The following is a 24,403-nucleotide window of genomic DNA, read 5'->3' as shown; positions in this document are numbered from 1 at the left end:
TTTGGCTTATCTTGTTGAAGTTTTACTATGGTTCTCCGTTGATTCCTCTCCAAAGAGTCCACAGAAGAACTAGCAGGAAAGAGAGAGAAAGAGAGAAAAAAGGGAGCACCAACCACCACCAAACAAATATATTAATGAGGCAAAATAAATGCAAAAAATGTAAACTCCTTTTGGCAAGGAATGTACACCTAGGATAGGTGCAACCCCATCAAGGTAAAATTATGCAAAGTAGGTAAACAAGCAATTTAGAGGGGTGTGTGTGATATAGTGCATTCAAATATTTTAGCACTTTACGAAGAAACTATTGTTTCATAGACTTGAAAAATGAGTGTGAGTGAAAGCAGAGTAATAGGGATTTTGATCAGGGTACGGTCAGATCCCGCACAGTAGCTATAGTGACAAACTATTAACGTTTCTCTCTGAAGTCAGGGGCACACAAGCTAAAAAGCATAAAAGGCATACACATTCAGATGCCCGGGCTACTGCTAGAATAATAATGACCAACAAGTACACAAATGTCTAATAAACTGCTTAGCCTGCCACTAGGTCACTACTATTTTGACACAGTGGCCTGCTAAGCAATATATGGTCATACAGTATAGTGAGTCAGAAGCCACAATATTTATGCCTTAGATATGTGGTTTTTTTGGGTATTCACTTGAATTCTTGCTTTGTTTCCTAGAAATGTTTGGTTTCTAAAATAAGAGAGACTTTTGAGAGTCACGTATTAGGGCCGTGAGATGCAATGATCCAGGGCCGCTCTTGAGTCATTCTCCCGTTTACTGCAGCGACGCAAGGTCAACCCATAAGCGGAATCGCTGCGTTAGTCATTTTGACTTCTCTCAATGAGCAAGAAATACTACAGAAAATCATGCACTCTCAACAAGAAATAATGGAAAACATCTGCCATCTGTGAGAAATGGTACGATGAAAAGGTCGATGTTGGTGAATGTATGGTAATTTTGACAGGACCTCTTTAAAAAGCTGCCACCTCCCAGAAGTTTCTTTTAATTCTCCGGTCCACACGTTTTCTTTTTTTGTTAATAGTAAATATTAAAATTAAAAGTACAATTAGCACATCTCCAGCTTACTCATGGTTAAACAGTGAATAGACTTCCCAAACGCATATTGGATAGGTAAAGGGTCAATGGATGTAGAATGATATAGTGGAACAAAAATAAACATGAAATATTATAACAAGGTTATTCACCTAGAGACAGAGAGACTTTGTGAGCCTCCAGCTATCGAATGGCATTCATTTAATCATTATGTTCAAATTGCTTATTCTGCCACGCTGTACAGAAAGAACAACACATAGAGCAGTGTTTGAAAACTAAATCGAAACATCATTTTTTATTGTTCTCTTTCTGGAGACGGTTTTCCACAACTGGTAGCAAATATACAGCCTAGAGAGAGAAAATGACGCAGAACTTTCTGTTTGCTTTGGAAGTGAAGACACACAAAGACAGAATTCCCATTGAGACTCGGAATATTAAACGTTGAGCGCCACCAGCTGGCTAGTTTTTCTTTTTAAATACAGAAAGTTCTGTTTTAACACCAAGTAGCATTTTTTTTGCCAGCGAATGACGTAAAACTTTCTGGAATGGATCATCAAGTCTAACAGCTTTTTTCTGTTTGAGATGGTTTTTTTTCTGTCCACTGTCTGGAATACGTTGCTTTAAAATTGCATCTTTCTTGTCCCGTACTTGATGCCTCTTCACCCCGGCAGAAGTGGTAGGGGTAATAGTGCGAGGGATTTAAAATATGCTATTCTGAAGAGACCAAGGACTGATGAAGGTCAAGAGTCTTTATATCGAGAAAAAGGGGCAGACTAGCTGAGCTGGTTCCTATCTGTTCTAGTTCTTTTTGTCAAATTCTATGTTTTTATAGGGGTTGCCAGGTACTTAAAAAACAACATTTTGGTTAAAACCTGACATATTCCCATCAGGGATGTCCAATGAGAAAGATGCGGCATATAACCAAAGCTCTGCCATTTTTTTTTTTTATTTTTTTTTACAAATGTCATCCACGCAACCTGAAAACCTGTCTGATTATAAGAAAAATGAAAATTTCTCCAATGTCAGTTTCCTAACTTCCTTCTTGCTGTGGAACTATATTACATTTTTTTTATTATTGAAAACAAACTAAGTTAAATGAAATTAAAGAAATATTTTAAAGGCTTGTTGCTGAAACTGAATGGTCAGGTAATAAAGGGTCTCACTTTTCCAGGCCGTGGAATATTCTCAGGACTATTATCTTGGAAAGACTTTTCCTTGTTCCAGGAAAAGATTAAAAGAAACACACTTTTTCTAGGAAATGAATCATCGGCCTCAGTCCGGTCGAGCAGTGGGAGGTGTATGGAGGGAATCACAATTAGTGAATCAATGGGGCTTTGATGCTGGTAGAGCAGGGTCCACAAGCACATAAACCACACAAAGTTGTATTGAGTAAACCGTGTCAGGTCAGAAGAATTGGTTACAGACTTCCATATAATTGTCGGGGGTGTTGGTTCTTCTTGGAGATCAAAGCTTCTGACGTGATGGGGAACAGTGAAAGTGTGGAGTTTCTAGTAGTGTTTTGCAAGACATGAAAGCAAAATTAAGGAAGAGAAGCATAAATCTGATTTTGAGGGAAGAGTCTTTTAGTCCACGGGGGTGGATCTTCTGTCTCTAAAGACCAATTTCCTCCTATGCATGACGGTATGTAACACTGTGCATTCGACCTAGACCTACTAATAGTTGCAGTTAAGACATGCTGTAGTAATTCCACAGCAGTTTACAATCGCCTCCTCATTTTTGGACAAAGTAAGCTCAGAGAAACGCTTTCCTACTGAGGAAGGGGAAGGCACACATCTTTGCTGACAAACCGCTGGACTCTATAGGGGACGATTAACCAACATTAGCATGACTAACAGCAATATCTGTCAGTAGGTTCCTTCAAGTTAAAATGCAAGTTGCTGGTTGTGTTACACTTCGTTGTAGATATCAGAAAACTTACATCTGCTTCTCTCTAGTAAAAGCCTGGGATTGTTCAATTGGAGGATATTAACTTTGTGTTCACAATTTCAAGACTGTGTAATCATTCTTCAATACTATGCTTTTCACTTTGTGGGTTTCAGACAACTAAATTGTCATGTCACAACCCATCATTTTCTTGAACACTCTCTCATCTTGGATTCTTTCTCCTTAAATTACCACTATGTTCAAGGGTGGTTAAAACACCCCTAGTGATCACACACACACCATTCTCTTCTTCCATCAGGTTCGTTCTTTGATACCTCAAGGACCAATTTTTCTGAGCCATCAACACAGCCAGCCTCTGACACCATTCATAGACTCCTTTCTACACCCCATAAAACACTGGCTTTTAATTCATGAGTAGTATGGCAGTCAGAAAAACATTCTCCAAGTTTGGTAATTAAGACCTTTTTTTACAGCGATTAACCCCACAAACAGCTGGGCAAAAAAGTTGATTGTTGAAATATATTGGCAAGTTTATTATTTAATGCCTTGGATGCCAAAGTCACAACAAAAAAAGGATGTTGCACACCATTTAGGTATTATCCTTTAATACAAGTATTTAGACAAAAAAGAAAACAATTGTGCCCTATACATATTTATATACATATGTATATATTTACATTGTTAAGCATGTAAAAAAATCACTAAAGATTTACAGTTTTTAAATCCTTGCATCTTTTGGTGCATTCTAGGTTACTGTCACCCTGTTACCCCCTGCTTCATCTCACTCTTGTAGTGCTTTTCTAGTAGCATAACACGGGAGATAAATTAAAATTCTTTTAAAACACTGTTTTAGATCCCTGTAAGAGAAATATGACTAGATCAGAGCCAACCTGGGGCTGACTAAGCAACCGACGGAGGCACGCATTGCGCTTTTATACTCTTGCAGTCTGCGGCCACGCTAATCTAGCCGCCGGACACAGCAGCAGTAAGGGTAATGCAGCCCCAGTGTACCAGTCCAGACATGCACTAGGTGGTATAAAATATTTTTTTTTTAGGTCCACAGCCTGAAATTCCAAATAAAAACCTAAAAAAACTTGCTTTGGATGGTTTACAAAGATATCTGTGGGCGCTCATTCCTTAGGCTGTTTTGCATAAGGGCTTCTGATCATTGTACAATGCCATCAACTGTCAGGGGTCAGAGGGCAACTGAAAAAAATGTCCTATACCTCTAAAGCTAGTAGACACAGTACTGTTTTGAAGTTTGAAATCCCATTCTTGTGTTGCACAAAAATAGCTGGTTTTCTTCTAGAACACCGCAGTTCTAAGTTCAGAGATGTCTGGTTTGCCTTGATAGTGTTTTCTTTTTATGAACTCTTTTTTTTTTTTTTTTCACGATATCACTTTTGATGCCCCTATTTTGTTCTCGGCAAGTAGCCTCAGAATTCTGACAGGATGTCAGATGCAGCAAAACAAAGGGTCATTGCAAGAGGAGAAATCACCAAGCAGGCCATGTGCTACCTCCTCTTTCGCATGCAGGTTTCCAGCCGTCTCAGTTCATCTGATGAGTGATAGAAGATGTCAAATTCTGCTGCCCCCCAATTTCTCCAGACCGTCAGACACCATCCCAAAGTCTGACTCTGCAAGCAACACACAACTGAATCCTTGCAGACTGCAGCAGCTTCAAGAAAAATGCTGTAGAATAAAAGAAGGATCATGTTCTGCTGGTCCAACAAAAACTAAAGCTAAAAGTGAGTTAATAGCAGAAACTAAAAGAAAATCCATGTTTGTTGCTTGTACTTATTAAGTAGGCATCTCACAGATACAGTATTCCTCACACTCAATGAAGAAAAGTGTAATATTTACAGAAAATTATTTACTCGACTTGCTATCATAAATATAACATAATATAAAATTACTGTTTAAAGACTAATTAAATAATTGTTGAAGTAAGCTGACCAAGTATAAGTAACATTAGCAGTTCACGATCTTACCCATCATTCTCCAGCCCTTTAGCCCGTAGCACTGCCAAGACGCGTCCTCTCTGCCCCCCAGATTCTTTCTCCAGGCCTATGATGACAATGTCACCTCCACGCCTGCGGAAATATAAATAAAGTGTCAACTTGCATTGTTCTGATCTAGTTTGATCTTCACGACCGTCTCAAGTTAGTGTATCCTTCCAAACAGAGACACAACAGATGTTCATGATGCAATAGGGAGTACTGTGCTGGGAAAAGAGCACACTGACCCAAAGTGAGTACATGATTTAGATAAGAGTAACATGGTAACAAACTACAGTAAGTTGAGATAGGTTAGACAAACACAAAAGGTAGATTACAGTAACAAAGGGGCTATGCCTTTTCCTGTCACACACCAAGCCTTCAAATTGTTTCTTTCCATCCTACCTCATGTCTATTGAATGATATTTTAACAGATACAGATCATCAGCACAGTAGACCATTTTATTTCACCCCTGTCTAGCTTTTATAGAAAATGAGTTGGGTCTTAAATTTCCATATAGACAGTGTATGCAAAAAAATAACTGTGATTTATTATTTTTCTTGAGATTTTGCTCACCTCGGAACCCAAATCAAATCTTTCACAGCCAGAACCTTGACTGCCTGCACACAGAATTTCTCCTCCTCTGACGGGGGTGCTTTGCTGCTCCAGCTTTCACTAGGAATTCTGGGTCTTTGTTCTCGAGACGCGTCGGGGTCTTCACTGTCCGTGGAGAAAGGGACACTAGTGTAGCTGACTGGCGTGCTGGGAAGGCTGCAGGAGGACCTGCCACCTCCCTGAGGTATAGAAGAGCTGGATAAGGAGGACACTGAGCAATAATCCGTGACAGAATCTTGGTGGCTGATGAGCTGCGTTCCTCGCTCGTGGCTGTATATAATACTGGTGTGGGCTGGGCACTGGCTATTTGTCACAGGTAATGTGATTGGAGCCAATTCAGATAAAGATTTCACTGTAAACATATCCCTCAATGGACTGCAGTCACCACAAAAGTACCTTGCACACACCTGGTAGCTTCCAGCATGGTACATGACCAATGAGTTTGTCTTATCATCTAAACACCAAACTGTCTCCTCCTTATTACAGTCCATGCTGGTGGTCATGGAGACAATAGAAGATGGTGCATTGTAGGGATCAAGTCGTTTTGACACCTCTAATGCTGTGCAGTCCACCACCAAGATACCTGGGCCATTGCTGTACCAGACCTCCGAGCCCCCATTTGAGATCTCCATTGCTAATACTGGATATGGATTTTGCCTAGGATCTTCATCTCCTATCTTGAACATTGATCGGTTGGCTGTTCGTGAACATATGTAAGAACAGTCACCTGTGGGAATACCATTATTCACTGGGAACACGGCGACCAAACTGTCTGACATCCCAGCGAACACCAAACAGGAGTTCTGTGTGATAAAAGAAGTACAGAGTTATATAAAACGTATTACAGAGAATACTGCTGTTCTGAGGTCCTGTGGCTGAAGGTAGACAGGGTTCTCTCTCTCAATGAATTGTGCCACTGTGGTAACAGGAGTTCAATGCATTGGTCTACATAATAGGGTATGAACCTTTACACCATCAGTCTAACCCGAGAGGCAGGACGATATTATCTTAACAGCTGTTCTACAGTGATTCTCCCCCACACTATAGAGCAACAGATTTCTTCAGAACAAATATTATTTCCAGGTACATCCAGAAAAACAGGAAGTCTGTTGGCTGTTTGTTTCTTTTTGCTGTTCTACCCTCCTCTATATGAATTAAAATCACATTATAGACAAATATCAATGTCATATTAAAGTAAGGGAAATAGGAGAGTGTTGATGTGCTGTACTATGCACTTACCTTTGCCATAGTCACTGCCAGAAAACAGGTAACGATGGCTGGTGTGTCAAGAACCTTTTGTGGAGCACTCAAAGGACACATGCCCTGTAGACTGTAAATGGATATTTTCTGATCCTAAAAAACACACAAAACATATACTTTAAACATGAAAACTAGACAAAAATACCCCTAAATTCATAATACTGATACTTGAGCTAAATGTGTGTATTATTTAAAAGAGTATTTTGGAAACCATTTTTAAGTAGACTTGTTCATTTAGTTTGTACTAGCAACCATTTATCATTAACATATTTCTGTAATTCTCTGCCACAAGAAATAGTGAAGTTTGTACAAAAACATGACTGTGATTACATAATCTGTGGTTAAGTTGTGAAAGATATCCTGGTACTAGGTTTCTACATACATACCCACACACACACGCTCTAAATCTCTCACCTCAGTTGAGATCCACAAGCTATTCTGTACTTTCACTTGACTGCACATTCTCATCCCAGGGCAGCTCAACGCTCGGACCTCCACTGATCCTTTCTCAACATCAACCACTGTGTAATTTCTGCAGAGACAGATGGAAGAACGAAGTGCAATTGCTTATTGTAGTCTAGTTGAGTTGTCCAGGGGGACAAGAAAATTTGATTGTGGGCCTTGTGAAATGCAAGCAGATGAAGTTGTAAAGGAGAATTTTTCTTTTTCTGTTGAGGTTGGCTTTGGGAAAATAATAATATTTGGAGGTAATGGACTGATTATTTAATTATAACTGAAAACCAACGTTTTGTGTGCAAACACTGGAAAAAGAAATCCCTAAGGGTACATAAGAAAAGTTAGAAAAAAAAATCAATATGTGTCCCTAAGCTATAAGGGAAGCTCTACACTAAAAACAATAAGCTCACATATATGAAAGACAAATATAAGTAAAGACAGCTTGTACCTTGTTAATTCTGTTCCTACCCAGAACACAACAGTACTTTCCAGCTCTCGGGATGAGCAGAATGTCTCCTGTGCGCCTAACAGTAGCTGGTACTTGAAAACTGTAAAGCTGGGGTCATTCATCCGCCGTACGACCGATGCAGCCAGAGGACGCTGTAAGATACATGGGTAGGCAAGTTCATGTTGATTGGCGGCACACAGGGAGCCCTGATGCCCCTGGCAGACCCACACTGGTGTACTCTCTCCACATCCCTATCCCTACTTTGAATACTGATGCATTGCTTTTTAGGTCTGGTGCATGTGGAAGCTGTATTTTTTAATATGACCCTAACAGACAGGCTAGGGGTTAACAAATGTAGATAGAGGTAGTCTGGAGGAAGAGCAGAGCATAACACCTAGTGGGCTAACATGAAAGTCAAGTGAATCACAAACTGATTCTAGTCAACGGTTTCCCAGGCTTGTGGGGGAACATATCCTAAGCACACATACCTTCTCAGGCTTGGTGTCCCAACACTCCATCATCAACTCCTGCAGCCGGTGGAACTGAACTTCCTCTGGTCGTCCCAGCACCGGCCGGATTCCCTTAGACAGTTTTTTGGAGATCTGAAGCTGGTGTTGACCCAATGATGGGCGCTGGCCTGATAGCAGCTCATAGATAACCATCCCATAGGAAAACATGTCCACCTAATTAGCAGGAGGAGAATACGGTTGTTTCATACACAGGCAGACAAAACCCAAATGTTTCTATAAATCGCAGAACATGCTCTTTAAATTTCTGGCACATGAAGCAAAAGGCAACAATAACTTTAGGCCAATGGGGATAAAGATAGAGAATTGTCACTTATCTACTCATTGTGTGTATAGCTATTTCAAACTAAAATAGGGAAGTTCTTAATTCCATTTCCTATGTGGGTGGAAATTTCGTCTAAAAGACTGGCAAGTAAAGTTATTATTACAGCAGGTCAATTGCTCCCAAAGACAATGTACCTTCTTACCTTTTCATCATAGACCACACGTGGTCGAATTTCAGGTGCTTGATACCCCGGAGTGCCTTCCACTCCAAGCGCACCCTCGTGGAAAGAGAGTCGTGAGATACCATAGTCCGACAATTTAATGTTCACAGCATCCCTTACATCCAAGGACCAAACTAAGATATTATCAGACTTCAAGTCACAGAATATTATGTTCTTTTTGTGCAGGTACGATAGTCCAGAGGCAATCTGATACGAAATGCGCTGTGTAAGCATGTGTCCAAGAGGCATGAATGCAGGAGGCGCTGTGGGGAAAAATACTTATTTATGTAAAACCAAGTAAAGAAACCGACAGAACAGGTTTAGCATACATACAAAAGGCCACCAATACAAAAGAGTAATAATGTTTAACTTATCCAGACCGGTTTAACACAACATAACTATATTAAAGGATCACCGAATTCAATTTACGTAGCATTTTCATTTTTCTAAAAAATGTTTCTCTTTTCCTCTTCTTTAGTTGAGTATATACACCGATTCAGCAATTATTCATATATCAGTTTGAAATATACCAGTTTAGTTCCTTTTAATAGTTAGTAAAATCTAAACATTCCAATATCCGGAGTTCAGACTAACATCACACAATGTAAATTTCCAGTTCTTCACTTGTTATAATACAAAACCTGACAACATTTTGTTGTGGGTCCAGCCCAGCATAAACATAATTCTGAAAATTATCTGTGTAAATTAATCTATCCTAAACGAAAAAAAATTTTTAAAAAATAAAAAAAAAAGAATCTGAAGCAAAGTCTGGAACAAAGATTTTAGGGATTTTAAGATTTCAGTTTGTCCGTGTGTTAGAATAAAACGTCGGCTACATCAGAGATACTCGTGCTTAACTTTATAAGGGTTGGAATACATGTCTGATGTCTGCCTATATGGGAGGGTTTCTTTTATTAGGATTCTGGCCTTGACTTGTAATGTGACCCCAGCCTGGGGAGCGTAAATGTTTTCTTTCCTCCAAAAGTAAACCAACATTCAGTTTCTGTGCACAGAGTTATTTCATTCCATGTGTACACATCTGGTGGACGAAAACCGCTATGGCATAATACAGAGTTATTCCTGTTTAATACTGTGACAAACTACCCCATACACGCAACCTTCAAAATATGGTTTGTATGCACTACAAAAATAACCCTGAGTCTCGCTGAATCGTATTTTTAATCACAAATTACTTTTTTCATTACTTTTATTTATGTTTTTTTTATAATCATTCTATAGCAAAATGTAAACTTATTCTGTTCTAGTTCACATTCGGATGTTTTCATATGCTGGTTCCTAATGTTATAATATTGTCCCATGGACTTTAAAATCTTAACTATAAATAAGTTAAAATGTCAATAATTTATTCATGTAACAACTTCTATTAGTATGACAGGTCTTTGTCCCAACAGTTATCTACAATACAGCCTTGAACAGTTAACATGTTTAAATCCCTGGTTTAAAACATAACATTCCTTCGGTACCACCTTTAGCCAGACATACTTCCCCCATGGAATCTGAAAAGGGCTGCAGAAATAAAGGGTAAACAATAGATTCCCAGTACACTAAGTTTTTGGTGGTGGAATCCTATAAGAACAGAGAAGTCAGCTTGTAGGTAGTAGGACATATGAGCCGTAGCTGGAAGAAATGAGTCTCGGTCACCTTGTTTTTTTTCCGTGAGGACCGTATTGAGACTCCCCAGAGGTGCCAGCTCCAGGGCGAAGCACAGAGGGTGTATGCTGATCCCAATCAGCGATACGATGCAAGGGTGCTGCAAGGAGTGGAGCATGCTGGCTTCCTGACGGAACTCACAGAAGTTTCTCATCACATCCATAGCCTGTAGGTGCTTGAACATGGTGTCTGAAGAAGAAACGCTACATGAGAGACCGCACCAACCCGTATCTACGTGCACTTCATTTCCGATTTCAATTCACTCGAAGGTGATGTTTCACCTACTCCGGGAATTTAATAGTTTAAAAAAACATAATTTCTAGTAATGGCCAAATTCTTCTGGAAATGATTGCTTAATCAAATAAAACTTTGGCTGGAATACTTAATTGTCATGTGACACAAGAGCAGACACTGACAGGTTGCTGCCATAGAAACGGAAAAAGCTTCTTAAATGCTGTTGCGTTTATGTGATTAAACCTTCAGAGGAAACATTAAAATGGCAGATCTGCTAAGGTTTATTTGCTTAGCATTCCATGCATTGCAATTATTTCAGTCTACACTTAACAGCTCATCTGCGAATACACAACTAAGGCACTGCTGTATAAAATCACACATCCCGTAGAATGCTCTCTTCAACAGAAAAACAATATCTATACCCAGAGAGTCTTATCCTCTTATACTTCATTATTCGGTTTTATATAGCGCCATCTTATTCTGCAGTGTTGTACAATAGTGGTGGACAGAGAACAGTCAAAAAGCCGTTATCTTTGGATTTTGTGATTCACGTTAACCAATATCACAGACCTGCCCAATTTTATAAATGTAACAAACATCAGTGCACATTACATAGTCGATCTCATATGTGCATTACATTTTACCTCTGTAAATAAAGGCAAACGTTTTCCTTGTCTAGAAGAGTTTATGTTCTTCCAAAGCGGGAGTCAGTATGAGTAAAAGCCAGGATCGAAATATACGTTAATCAGACTGAATACCTTTGGCGATCTCTGCAGATGTCCGATACTTTTTAATTTGGAACATCTTTACAGCCACTGGCTGTTTCTTGTATACAGCGCGGTAGATGATTGTGCCGCTTCCACCTTGACCCAGTATGTTGGAATTGTCTTCTAAATACTCCAAGTCCACAATGTCCAGAAACAATCTGATTAACACAAGGACAAATGGTAACAGAGGGAAAATATATAGTTGTATATTCCTTATGCTCATCTGATAAATATAGTTCAGATCTTAAGTATGGGGATGTGTTAAAAGGAGTGACTCCAGTGTTAAATAATAACATTATATATAACTACCACCCTCTAAGGAAAGCAAAACATCCTAACTTTATGTCTAATTATTAGATGACAAGGAGAAATCCGATTGCCTCTTGGAGTCAAGAAGGAATTTTTCCCCCTGATGGCAGAATTTGAAGTAGCTTAATTAGGGTTTTTTTGCCTTCTTTTGGATCAAGAATAGAAAGGTTAGGTAGAAGGGTTGAACTTGATGGACTTAGGTCTTTTTTCAACCTTATGAACTATGAACTATGATTAATCTCTGCTTTACTTTACATGAATGAATCCAAGGGAAATGTCATTAAGAAGATTTCCCGCTGGCATGCAGCTTATTTTCACCAAATCATTTCAAAACTATCAATGCACACAGTCTTTTAGCCAAAAAAGGCACTTGAAGATATACATAATGCATGCAAAGTAGATGTGATCTACATCTCAGGGACAGGCAATGATAAGTTTCCCATCATACAGACATTATAACAATTAAGTGCCTTATTAATCTATCTTAAGTAAATATAAAACAATGAAAATGATTTCCAATGAGCAGAAAAAATTGAAGTTATGTAAGGATTCTTTGTCAGTCCCCATTCTCTGAATGCAAATATTAATCCCAGCTGTTAATACAATTCAAGCTCCCGTCTCCCTGTCTCCATAATGCAACATCTAGAATGTCATCATACACGCTCTGTATGCCATATGTTTCAGCTGACATTTGACACTTCACGTTGACCTGTGTAACTTTACCTCAAAGGGAAATCAGTCATAAAAATCTCTGGAACTAGTTCCTGAAGGGGCACAGAGACCTCCGGGTGATTAGGACACTCCACGTAATCCTTGTCCACAGCAGCAAGGACGCAGTCCTCCATATTAAAGTAATGAGGGTCTCCCTCTTCTTGTTCGCCTTCCTGTTTCCTCATCAGTGCCGTGCAACAGTGGCAAAGAACATACTGCTCCATCAGCAGGGTACCGTCGCTTTCGGTGGCCGTGAGAGCTGCAAAAACAACATTCAAAAGTTGCACAGATTGTGATCACCGTCACTGCTCTGCTCTATACTATATCACTTTACTCTATCTACTATTCTATACAGTTATAACAATTATGCAGAAGTAGCGTGTATACTGAATGATTATAGTTTGAGCAATCAGTATTCTGGGGTACCTGGAAACCACTGGTCTATGAGAGAGTTCACGTGGTCTGTGATAAACGCCATGGCGGAAAAATCTCTCATTTCGGATTGGCAAATAATCTTTATCCCGCCACTCTTCTTTTTCTTCCAATTAATGTCAGAAGACTCCACACTGAGAAAATGAAAACAGAGGTTCCTTTATTATAATTCTTTATGCATTGTATTCATTTGAAAGCAGTGGTTTACTCTGAATATCCGAGCTTCCCTGAAACATTTTTTAGGAATTGTTTTTAGCGGCTACAACCCCAAATCCCTTTGTCGCTCAGCTGTTAATAAGTCAAAAAGTCACATAAAAAAGTCTTGGTAAAGTCCCATCCTGCATATAAGTAACTGAAGGAGATCTTGGGTCAGAAATCGTATGACTAAGCGTAATGTGTAACAGATATCTGTAAACTGTATGTGCCAGGAAGCTGTAATTGTTTGTGTAAAAGTATGACCAGATGATATAGCAATGGCACAATTTTGTATATATGTTTGCCTTTTAAGTATTTTAAGTGCTCCATAACTATCTTGTTTTTTACTGATACCAGATGGGTTATGGGTCATTTAATTAAGAGATGCTTTTAAAATTAATGGAGCCCAGCACAAGCTTTATCCATGGGCCCCTTCACCAGCTCAGTTGAGCCTCAGTGGAGATGTCATATGTGCTGGGATATGATGTCATATCTTGATGCTCTCCAACAGCAGAGGGAGTGCAGAAAGCAAGGTAGGAAAGTTAGGAGGTCTTTGCTGGCAGTCGCACTGACCTCCAAAAGGACTATGGCAGCTGTTGAGTTGTCCCAAGGGACAGCTACCATGGTATTGAGGTGGCTGCCATGTTTAGCCTCTTTGGGATTTGCAGTACTGGTGGATCTTACCTGAGGTAGCCACCATCAAAGGTCACCATCAGGCCCTCCTGCCAGTAGATGGTCTGGTTCCTTTTCACTCGGAAGGTGCTGCATCTATTCCTCTGATTGCCGGTGAAACTGTAAACAGACTTCCTGTTCCTGGGTTTCGTGTTCTTCTTATTCTCAAACAACTGGCAAACAGAAAACAGGCAGATGTCTACAAAGCTATCAAGGGCACCGTGACAATGTAGATGGGAACAGAAAAAAGTAAAAGGCAAAACAATTATGGGCAATATCCTAACCTGCCTTCTACCTAGTCTTTACCAAAAAAGAAAAAGAAGGTATACAGTCACCCCGTTAAATCCTCAATACTAGGATACGAGAGCACAGTTGGCCAAACAAGGGTAAAAAATTGCAGGATGACTAAGAACATCAGAGTTTTGACATGATAAGGGGCAACCAGCAAGGTATAAAAGTCCCTCCTCTAGTGCACCACGTGAGCCAGCTAGCTGTGTTTGTAATGCATGTATGTATTCCAGAGTCAGGGCACAGGGCCTCATGTAAAAGGGCAGAGGGTAAGCAATATGTAGTGTACGGGCATGGAGATAACACAGAAAGTTAAAGAGAAAATCCTTATGACTTGCTAAGAATTAGGGATCATCATAGTAGAGGGACATCTGTAAAATGTTATTCTGAAAGCATAGCTAATAATCCATACAATCCAACTGTTGTGTAACCAGAAATATAGGACACTGAACAAAAACCACAGCATTAACCCCGAGTATGGACTCGACCGGGCAGCCTAAGGCCACTTTTCTGCTCTTGAGTTAGGAAGAAAGAACAGATAATAAAGAGTGGCTGGTGCAGATCAGGGAAAACCCTGCTTGGCTATGTATTGCCAGCAAATGTGTGTGGGGAGAAGGCTTTCAGTGGAATGGCTAAAAATAATTACAATTTGGAGTGCCCCATGCATGAAGGGACATTTCAGCTATCGGATTGTCACAAATTATTTCCCCCCCTTATTTAAATTCATAGAATTCATCAGGATCTCCTCTGTACATATACATTGTCTCCGCATCTCTCAGCTTGCAGGAGATGTGTTCAGTCCAATGCATCTCCAACTCTTCCAAAGAGCAGAACAGTCATTTTTTTCTCCTTACACATAAAGAATGCACGTTAAAATACTTTAATATGCATTCATCTTGGTGACGTTGTAAGGGCATTATACTGTCCTTTTAAAGGAGACCTGTAATTATCACAGCTTTTAATATAGCTAATTTATTAAAACTATCTACTTCTACTTGTTTGCCAGCGGCGATTGTGCCAAGTGTCAATGTGGTAAAGTTAACATTATCTGATCAATGTCCTTTCTAGAAGTTTATCTCCCACAAACCCCAACGTATTACTAAGGCTGCCTGGTCAGATCAACAATAAGCAACTTTTACACTAGGACAGAGATAACGTAATGGGCAGGAATAATCATGCAGGTTCTAAGAACAGGAATTAAAGATGGCTGCTCTCATGGCATAAATGACTGAACGAGACTGAACTTGAGCAGGGTGTCCTTTAAAGGACCCTCTTCTGTAAATCATGTTATTGTGGAATCTCACCCAAAAATCTATTAGGTTTATCTGCTAAATATCAAGCGGGTACAAGATTTCCATTACATTACACCAAAACGGTAGGCAACCCAACTCACATCAACGTGACTGCAGCAGATTATACAAGCTGCATCATCATGTGAGCTAATGCTACGTATGATGATTGATGTCAAGTTAACCCATAAAGGACTACTAGACACTTTAGTAAATAGACCCAAAAGTGTTTATGTGCCCTTAAAACTCCATACCACAATGATGTGACTGAACAGTTGGACTTTCTTTATGTGTTTGTTATACCAAACACATAAATGTAATAAAATATTAAAAGCCCATTATTTCTTTTTTTCCTGTTTGTTTGGGGTGCTTGGAAAGAAAATTGCTGGTGTATCTGTGTTTGCAGATAACAGACAGTAACCTGCTGTGTATTATGGTTATGCCAAATGTTCATCAAGGCCAACATGAAAGCATTTACTCCTCAAAAGAAGGTTCTGTTTAATCTGAAGTGAGATAAGAATCACTTGGCCAATCCAATCTACCTGTTCCTGTCCTGCTTCAAGAAAATCTGTTCCTCTGAGTAACACACAATTAAGCTCTCCAGAACATTGTGTTGCTTTTGAAACAACCGATATAGAAAAAAGGCAAAGTTTATTTATAAAGAGTGGACAATTACCAGCTTTGCAATCCCTGAAGCTTTTACATATCAAGTATTTGACCTTCATAAATTCATGTGCTTTACCGAAACACTTACCTGAAGATCCATTTCTGCCAGACTTATTAACATGCGCGCTATGAACCTTTGCCAGAATCCAACCGGGACAAAGCTCATCTTAAACACCCGCTGGACAGTGTTGCCAGTAAGCTGCCGTAAGCAGTGGATATCCAGGCCTGGTTTGCTTGGCAGGAGGTGGGGTAAGAGATAACTAAAGGGGTAAAAGTCATGAAAATACGAGATCTGAGCAGCAACCCGTGGGATAGATTTTTCAGGAAAAAAAATAAAAATAATAAAATAAACATCTGGTATTCATCACAACAATAAATAGCAAAATCTTGGCAGTAATAATATAATTCTTAGTGGATAATCCAGCATGAAATGCTAGCATTGTAAACGTGGGATAAAACCATGATCAGGGCAGGACGTGATTACTAATAATTATAGCTGAGGAGGGCTATAACTCTCATTCTGCATTTGGTTCAGGGTAACAAAACCACATATATCCATTGATACCTTGACCCGGGCAGGGAATACCCACCATTTCCAATGTCACACTCTAGATTGGGCAATTTATTTTTTGCCAGCAACTTTGGTTTACTTTGAACCAGAAGGGATTAATTGGGGGGGTGTATTTTGATTTAGAACACAGCAAAGCTATTTTAAGAAAGGTATTGCAAACAATCGTATTAGCTTTCATATCGTTTTCTAATTCCTTTTTCAATGCACGCTTAGAAGAGCCGAGCACAACTGTGTTCAGTTCCAAAGCGATTCATCTAAGACTACATAACTTCTTAAATTACTGGCTATGGGTCTGGTTTCATGGTCCAGCATTGGATGGGACAAAACTCACAGACGGCTTTCTAACCGAATGTCTACCCCCCCCCAAACAAAGCTGAACTGAATTATAGCTGCTCCAGTTGTGTTTGACAAAGCTTGCATTATAATCCAGGGCTCCGGGACACTGGCCAGTGTTTCCTCACTTACGGGCTGGTCCTTTATTACTTGCAGTACAAGGAAAAATGAGAACTATGCCAGTATTTTCTTCTTTCTAAGAACTAGCCAGAGTAATTTAACTCCTCAAAGCAAAATACTCAAAGGACAAGTGTCATATTAATTCCGACAAACTGTTATTACCTATTTAAAGTAGGGTAAACATATAGCTGAGAGGCGAACAGGGGCTGGCTTATTTAAATACCATGCAAGCCTGTGACTCCTCCATCTGTGCAATGACATTCTATTAAATGCTTAGGAACGGATGCCATTCAGGCTGTTGGCCTCTCTTGCCATCACAGACTACTCATAATACTGTAAACATATTTTATATATAAAGAAACAAAATACGTAAAAAAAAATAAGTAAAAGGATAGGACACGTGGTCACGCGTTTAGACTGCAAGAAGTTAGATTTAGTCTAAAGCAGAGGAAAGGGTTTTTTACAGTAAGGACAATAAGGATGTGGAATTCTCTGCCTGCAGAGGTAGTTTTATTGGACTCTGTACAGATCATGAGGTTTTTCTTTCTCTAACCTGTTACTGGCAACTGGAAGAGCGATCTCAAATTTTGCCAGGAACTGGAAGTACTGCTCCTCCGTCTGTCTGGTGAACCCGGTCCCAACCAGAAGCATCCGTAGATCCTCAGCTTTGATGACTCCGTTCCTGGCCACAGACTTGGAGCTCTTTATGTTAATGATCCTCTCCAAGCACTCAGACAGCCAGACCGGGTCCAGGAAATACAGGTTGCGCAGCCCATGGCTGGTGTCTGGGAAGTGAAGCAGCGTACCCGTCTCTATCAGAAACCCAATGGCTGAGAGGAACAAAACGAGAAGAGAGTCACAGAGCTACAATGTTACCTACCTACTTTAATACTTTATCACGTGTGGTATATAACAAGAGTCCGTATGGCATCGCTCCCCTACTATCTAACTTGCACTAAGAGAGGAGCATGCTTAGGTAAAAGGTGTGAGGAGTGAGACAGTTAAAAGCGCGCTTGAGAGGAAGTTGGTGTCCTAACATCAGACTATGTTGCAAAGATCAGACTAAGGTTTGGAATGGGATGCCATCATGCCGGGGAGGGAAGCCACCCGCCTGTGTGTTTGGCACTGCTGCCAGACAGAGATCATGAGTCAGTAAGATGTAGACACCTTGCTTAAACCTGCCCACGTCGGATGTTCATTTTCCTGGAAATGACTCAGTGTCCATCACTACTGGGAGCACAGAAGAAAAAACCCATAATACATGTACAGTACCTGAATGTGTGGAGTGTAACACGTTTCTGTACACAACTTTTATCTTTCAATGAAGGTCTGAAGGTAACAGTAATTGTTCCCACTATGAGAGTGTATGCGTCGGTACGCCTGCATGTATATATGTGTGCAGGATCTCTGATTACCATGCGTAAAATCCCCAGCAAATCGCATTGATTAATGTGTGTTAGTGTTATTGCCAACTATACTGTCAATTTTAATTTTATTGTTTTTTCACTCTCCCCTTTCGTAATGGCTCTATGGAATCTGTTCAAATGTAATGTAGTGAAAGAAAAGCCTGTTTTATTGAAAGTTTTTGCATACCGATTAACCAATCATTAGATGAGTAATACCTTGGAAAGATAAAAACACCAAAAACTTTTTGTACACGTCAAATGTTTGTGTGTTTTTATACACACATGTCCCCATACGCAGCATATGAGTAAGTCTGCAGTATGATTTCAGATTCCGCTGGAGATGTCTACACAATCCGAGCTGTGTCTGAAGCAGGTCCTAACACACAATCCTACTGCTGCCCTCGCCTCCTCTATGACTCTTACCATAAACAACAGAAGAATATATGTATCAGCTCCTTGCCATGCCTTCAGCTCACCCGGTCAGTGTTTCTTCCCATACCCAGTGCCCCACCACTAACCTAGCCATCTACCCTGTCAATTCTACATTTAATAGGTGCAGAAAAAAATGAATCCATTACATACATGCATACACTTAATCGATATCCGTTTACCACAGAAGGTAATAAAATCACAATTAGAGGCAGGGTAAGAATGAATACTCATACAGAAAGAAATGCTTACGTTTAAAGGTCCGTCTCTTCTTTTGTATTATAAAGAAATCCCAAAATCTTTAAGATCTATAAGAGGGGGCTGTATTATTATTTTGTAAGGAGATATACTTATACCAATAAGGGGGTCCACATAAAGGCACAGGTTATGTAAATTGTTGTTTGCTTGGCCATGGTTACATGGGCTTCCTCATTTGCGTATGTCTGCTGTTTTAGACATATCTTTTTGGCGGAGTATGGGCTGGATGCATGGGTGGAGTGTTCCACCTACATTTTTTTTAAAATCTTTTTAGAACTCTTCAGCGGAGGATAGAACCTACTATGGCTCATGGAAGTGATCTCCCCCGTGGCATCTCATACCTGTCTGCATGTCCTCATAATCTCGGATGTCGTTTCCTGGATTCTGTTCAATGATCTGCTCTATCTGCTCATCCGTCAGATACTGAACTTGGTCCTCCTGAGCTCTGCTCTGCTGCTGTGCAAGCACTGCCTCCTGAAGGTTGAGGTAGCTTCTTGGGATCTGTGTGCAGAGGAAAGCCATGCAGATTAAGTATGTTTAGATATAGTACTGGTTGTGCCCACTCAGATACTATCTCCTAAAATATACGCAGCTAATGTTAACACCTTGCTTTTCCAGTAAGTACAGTAACAAAGACATCATGCGGGGCAACCTTTCAGTATTACTTTTAGTTTTATTGTCTTTCTATGAAGTTCCTTTTGGTAAATATATGTTGAACTGGCCAGAGATACATTCACGGGCCGTATGGCTGGGCTCGCTCCCAAGACTGAAAATTGCCAGTACTCCCTAAGCACGTAGTTAGCAATATAGGATCCGATTCTCTTCCAGAAAAACTCTAACTGTGAATGAAGTAAGTGCTGAGATTTTCCATTTTCTTAAAACGTTGTATATCGAACCGTTTGAGCATCAGAATAAGCATGAGGGGAGCGGTCTTTCGCATGAGGTACAATTCATTTCCCATTTCTTATTGTTACACTGCGCAGGCCACTGCTTGAATTGGTTGGCATGATGTATACGCTATTGACTGTTTCTTTGATTTTCAGATACCCAGTGATGGTGGTGGGGGGGGAACACTTACTAGCCGTCCTACAAGTTTCTGGGACCCTATAGTACTGCCCACATCTTTCATATTGCACGCGGCTTGGAATATTAGCTGTCGTAGACTGTCCAGCCCCTCCAAAGTCTTGCACGAGAGTTCACTGTAAACAAGGATACACAGGTATAATGTGGAATAAGTAGGATTACAAACTTCATACGGGCAGAACGGATTTGTACAGTGATGCCTCCATTTACAGGGAAAACCCTTATAATCATTCTTTTGTACAGTAAATTAGAGCCCCAAACAGAGACATTAGTTTAATTTATTTTTTTTTTAAAGTGGAATTTTTTTTCCCCTCAACATATTAATATTCCTACAAGTAAGCAGCTTCTCTACCCTATACCCTATAGATTTACTAATATATCCTCAAAACACCATAACCAGAGCTCTAAAATCAGGCTTCCCTTTAAAAAGTACAGTAGGATGCAAAAGCATATGGAATGCTGAATGTGGCTTTCCTCTATGTAAAAACAAACAAACTAGCCAGCGATTATGATTTAATCGTCTTCTGGTTTTCCCAGAAAATATGGTACTCACTGTAAGTGTTTAATTGTGATATCTGGGAATCCAGTGGCTCGAGACCCTGACGGGGATCGGCACAGAGCCAATACGTAAGCACGGAGAGTAGCAATGCGCTCCAACCTGAACTTGGTCTCTATGAAGTCTAGATGTGTCCCTACTACCAAAACGGCAGCATTGGGAGCTTTGGCCTGGAAAACAAAGGTATGATTTGCCTTGCTTGGCACAAAACCTGTAAAGACTGTTTGATTTACGCTTTATTAAAATATGGACATCATAATTATGTTCCCACATCACAATTCCTGCTATTACATCTCATGTTCCTTATAATAACCTTATACTACCTCAATATTCAACAGCCAGAACTGGAGGTTAGCAACAGCCTCTTCTCCCAGAGCAAGGTTCCACACAACCACATAGAGGGCCTTGTCAGTGAAGAAGCACTGGTTTACAGCCGACATAGCAGAGGAACCTCCAATATCCCACACGTGGAACTGTACAGAGTCAACCTACTTAAACAGGAGAGAAGAGAATGGGGAAAGGGGTATGTGAAGGAAGGGTTTGGACCAACAAATACCACTGAAGAATAAAACACAGTCCAGGTAGTAAAGCAGATACAAACAGGTCTAACACACACACACTTTTAGCTTAACTCTTGGACTATAGTGAGACGGTGATGTTCAAACATGTTATATAGACCTTGCAAGGAAGATCGTACTTAAAGAAGTTTAAATTATATAGGTAACCGCTATGGAACTCTCTGGTTAGTGGGCAGTATTTGAATTCGGGTTTACTGCTTTCTTTAATTATGATTTATGGATTTATTTAGAGCCATCATACTCCACAATACTGTACAATTAATTAAAAATGCCGCACTCAACTCCCTTTTACCTTTCCACACCCAGAAAATAAAAGGTTATTCATGACAAAACAGAGCTCTTTAAATCTACAAACTGCCGAGCCACACGCTGCTACTGGCCCTCATACAAAAAAGTTTTCATGCAGGAAAAGAAAACTCAACTTTCATGTATAGGGCCAGATCCCTGCAGAATCCAAGCAGGATACTGGAAGGAACAGGCCGCCTTACATTATATAGTGCTGTTCGTTCCATCTCCTATAAAAACCGAAACCGCTAGCAAAACGAGGGATGTCCTTTGCAGAGGCAGGAGCTGATTAAAAACAGAGGCTTGGATCATGTCCCAGCAGTGAGGTCACGCAGCATCCATACCGCGTTCCCCTGCTCGGGCTACTCTTACAGGGGTTAGCATAGCAGGTAATCAGATTTTCCATCGGTACAAAAGTACCAGAAAATGTGCCTGTGCGACTAAACTTCTACAGCATGTGTAGCCAGCCTGTAGTTACACAGCCTGAAAAACAACATGATTTCATTTTCAGTTTGATTATTGGGTATACGGTATTTTTAATGTTAGCGTCATGCTGGGGTATTCATTTTAATATAACTGCACCTTAAATTAACATTCATTTGGTGTTAATAACTTCTTGTTCATCTTCACCACGAGACAGCGTCAAACAAAAGTAGAGCTTTCCAATCAAAGGGACTGCTTTCAGTCCAAAGCCAAGTAGAATAAGGCAAATGTATGCAGGAATACACGTGATTAAGACTCCATTCTCGGATTATCGGTCACCTTAGCTCTGATCCCTACAGGTTTCTGCAGCTCCCAGCGGGTAGTTCGGAGAGTGTTATTTCCCTGCATCTGCTGACAAACTTTCCCTGTCTGCAGAACCTCAAACAAGCTGGATTTCCCTTGGCGTGGGGGTCCTACAATCATCAACTTCACCAACCGGCATCGTTCTGCTTTTCTCAGCTGGGCCCGCAGGAAAGCCAGGATAGTAACCGGTCCTACAGAAATCGGACGGAAGGAGCGTCAGTACTAAGCCAAAACCCAAATTCAAAAAAGAGGAACAATGTAAAAAAATGAAGTTATTTTGCTTAATGCTGAAATCCTTGTACTCTAAAGGACTGAGCAAGGAGCAAACATTTACTTAACAAAGTCACTGCCAAGCTGCCAGTGCTTCATTGGTTTACTTACTAAACAAGACTTTACTGATGAGTTCAAGCGAGTTGAGCCATTTGCCAACAAATATGAGATTTATTGTATAATACCAACATATACTGGCCTGGATATAGGCCTTAGCTTTCCTAAAATCCATTATCTGTAAAAATAGCCATTGCAGCCTTTCAATCACAGCTTGGTAAAAGTTTTTTTTTTTTTTTACGTAAAAGAGACAAAAAAAATGTTTCTTTTGCATTTTAAGGTAATATTTGTGTACTGAATGAGCAACAATGTATATTAGTTCACCATAATTTATTTGTACAGCTTGTTCAAAAAGGACAAAAAAATACATTTTCCATTTTGTCAACATTCTGTTCCGGAAACTTTGCTATGTGTTAATCTACGGCCTGTATCAGGGACAGTGTATACTATATAATCTATATAAAATCAAACGTTATATCAAATAATAAGAAATGTTTTCATTTCCCCCCAAATGTCACCTCTCCCCATATGTGGTTTGGATATACGTGAGCCTTGTCATGGAATGGAGACAGAGAACACCCCAACAGATTCTGAATTCTTTGAAATTCCAGAAAAAACAGTCAAGCAGTCCAACCAGTCATATACTTTATTCAACAAAGTAAAAAGAGCAATGTTTCAGTCAAATGACGTTTCTTACATAATATTGGGGAGATTCAGTCCTGCTCTACTGGGCTGCATGTGCCCATCATCTGCCAGTGTCTGTCTGCCCAGGCCCGGTGCTCTACTATTACTGCTGCTGTACCTCTTTGTCCCTCCTAACTCTTGAGGAACTTTAAAAAAAACAAAACAACAAAAACAAAAAAAATATCTATAATAAAAGTGGCATTCACAAGGTGTCAAGGTCCCCTTGAATGTCATTCCAAATTTGTAAAAAATCCAAGCCGAGCAGCCTTTATTGCGGCAAAAGCTAAGCAAAAAATTCTTACTGGCAACCCTGAGAGAGCACAATGAATTCCATAAAGTACTGCTTGATTAAATTTTGTTCACATAAATCAAATTCTTCCCACTCACCTTCTTTTCGGATCTCTACAGGCACATTTGTGATGTTCAGATCCTCCAGGTCCAACTGCCAAAGTGATGCCAACTGCCCAAGCTCTGCTGGTAGCTCTCTAATGCCAGGGTTACTAGAGCAAGTAAAATGGGGGGGGGGGGGGTCAGAATACGAACAGAACACATAGGAAGTGGCAACATGTAAGATGCTACCTGAAATAAATATACATTCTTCACCAAGGCATCCATGTGGTCTATTTAATGCCCCTTAGAACTGAATTTTTATTTGAACAGTCATAGTAAAAAAAATGTATTAAAGCCAGTAGCTTGAAAATAACCAGACCATACATACATTCTATTACTGAATTTTAATTCACGTCTATTTAGAAGGTATATTAAAATCCAAACAATCAAAAACATGGCATTTCAATCCCATAGGTGGCCCCTACTATTACCTACCTCCCAAGGTACAGTTCAGTGAGGCTCTTCAAGTAACACACAGAATATGGAACAGATTCCAGCTGGTTATCATTCAAGTACAGAACCTCCAGAGAATCACTCAGGCACAGGGGAAACTCCAGACAGTACCCTGAAAGGCACAACAAATCAATGTAGTAACGCAACCAACCTCATTA

General features: G+C 40.0%; 1 protein-coding gene across 1 annotated transcript in view; it reads right to left on the bottom strand.

Moving 5' to 3' along the window:
• Positions 1 to 4,477: 4,477 nt before the first annotated feature.
• The window catches only part of LOC149300045 (leucine-rich repeat serine/threonine-protein kinase 1-like), a 38,387-nt gene continuing 18,461 nt past the window's right edge, over positions 4,478 to 24,403 (bottom strand). The window contains exons 12-33 of the mRNA XM_089485520.1: positions 24,228 to 24,357; positions 23,790 to 23,902; positions 22,368 to 22,582; positions 21,066 to 21,230; positions 20,740 to 20,912; positions 20,182 to 20,302; positions 19,445 to 19,604; positions 17,564 to 17,840; positions 16,075 to 16,246; positions 13,756 to 13,916; positions 12,871 to 13,010; positions 12,457 to 12,703; positions 11,416 to 11,582; positions 10,415 to 10,612; positions 8,735 to 9,015; positions 8,229 to 8,423; positions 7,741 to 7,892; positions 7,251 to 7,368; positions 6,816 to 6,929; positions 5,538 to 6,379; positions 4,955 to 5,056; positions 4,478 to 4,655 (exon numbers count right to left, since the gene is read on the bottom strand). Coding sequence (XP_089341646.1) covers positions 4,478 to 4,655; positions 4,955 to 5,056; positions 5,538 to 6,379; positions 6,816 to 6,929; positions 7,251 to 7,368; positions 7,741 to 7,892; positions 8,229 to 8,423; positions 8,735 to 9,015; positions 10,415 to 10,612; positions 11,416 to 11,582; positions 12,457 to 12,703; positions 12,871 to 13,010; positions 13,756 to 13,916; positions 16,075 to 16,246; positions 17,564 to 17,840; positions 19,445 to 19,604; positions 20,182 to 20,302; positions 20,740 to 20,912; positions 21,066 to 21,230; positions 22,368 to 22,582; positions 23,790 to 23,902; positions 24,228 to 24,357 — 4,421 coding nt within the window. The remainder of the gene's footprint in view (positions 4,656 to 4,954; positions 5,057 to 5,537; positions 6,380 to 6,815; positions 6,930 to 7,250; positions 7,369 to 7,740; positions 7,893 to 8,228; positions 8,424 to 8,734; positions 9,016 to 10,414; positions 10,613 to 11,415; positions 11,583 to 12,456; positions 12,704 to 12,870; positions 13,011 to 13,755; positions 13,917 to 16,074; positions 16,247 to 17,563; positions 17,841 to 19,444; positions 19,605 to 20,181; positions 20,303 to 20,739; positions 20,913 to 21,065; positions 21,231 to 22,367; positions 22,583 to 23,789; positions 23,903 to 24,227; positions 24,358 to 24,403) is intronic.

This window comes from Sceloporus occidentalis, unplaced genomic scaffold, assembly GCF_023333645.1.
Source record: "Sceloporus occidentalis isolate IW3139 unplaced genomic scaffold, rSceOcc1.0.p SCAF_26, whole genome shotgun sequence".
NCBI lineage: Eukaryota > Metazoa > Chordata > Lepidosauria > Squamata > Phrynosomatidae > Sceloporus > Sceloporus occidentalis.
The sequence above is the reverse complement of the archived record's forward strand: the minus strand, read 5'-3'. Positions and strand labels throughout refer to the sequence as shown.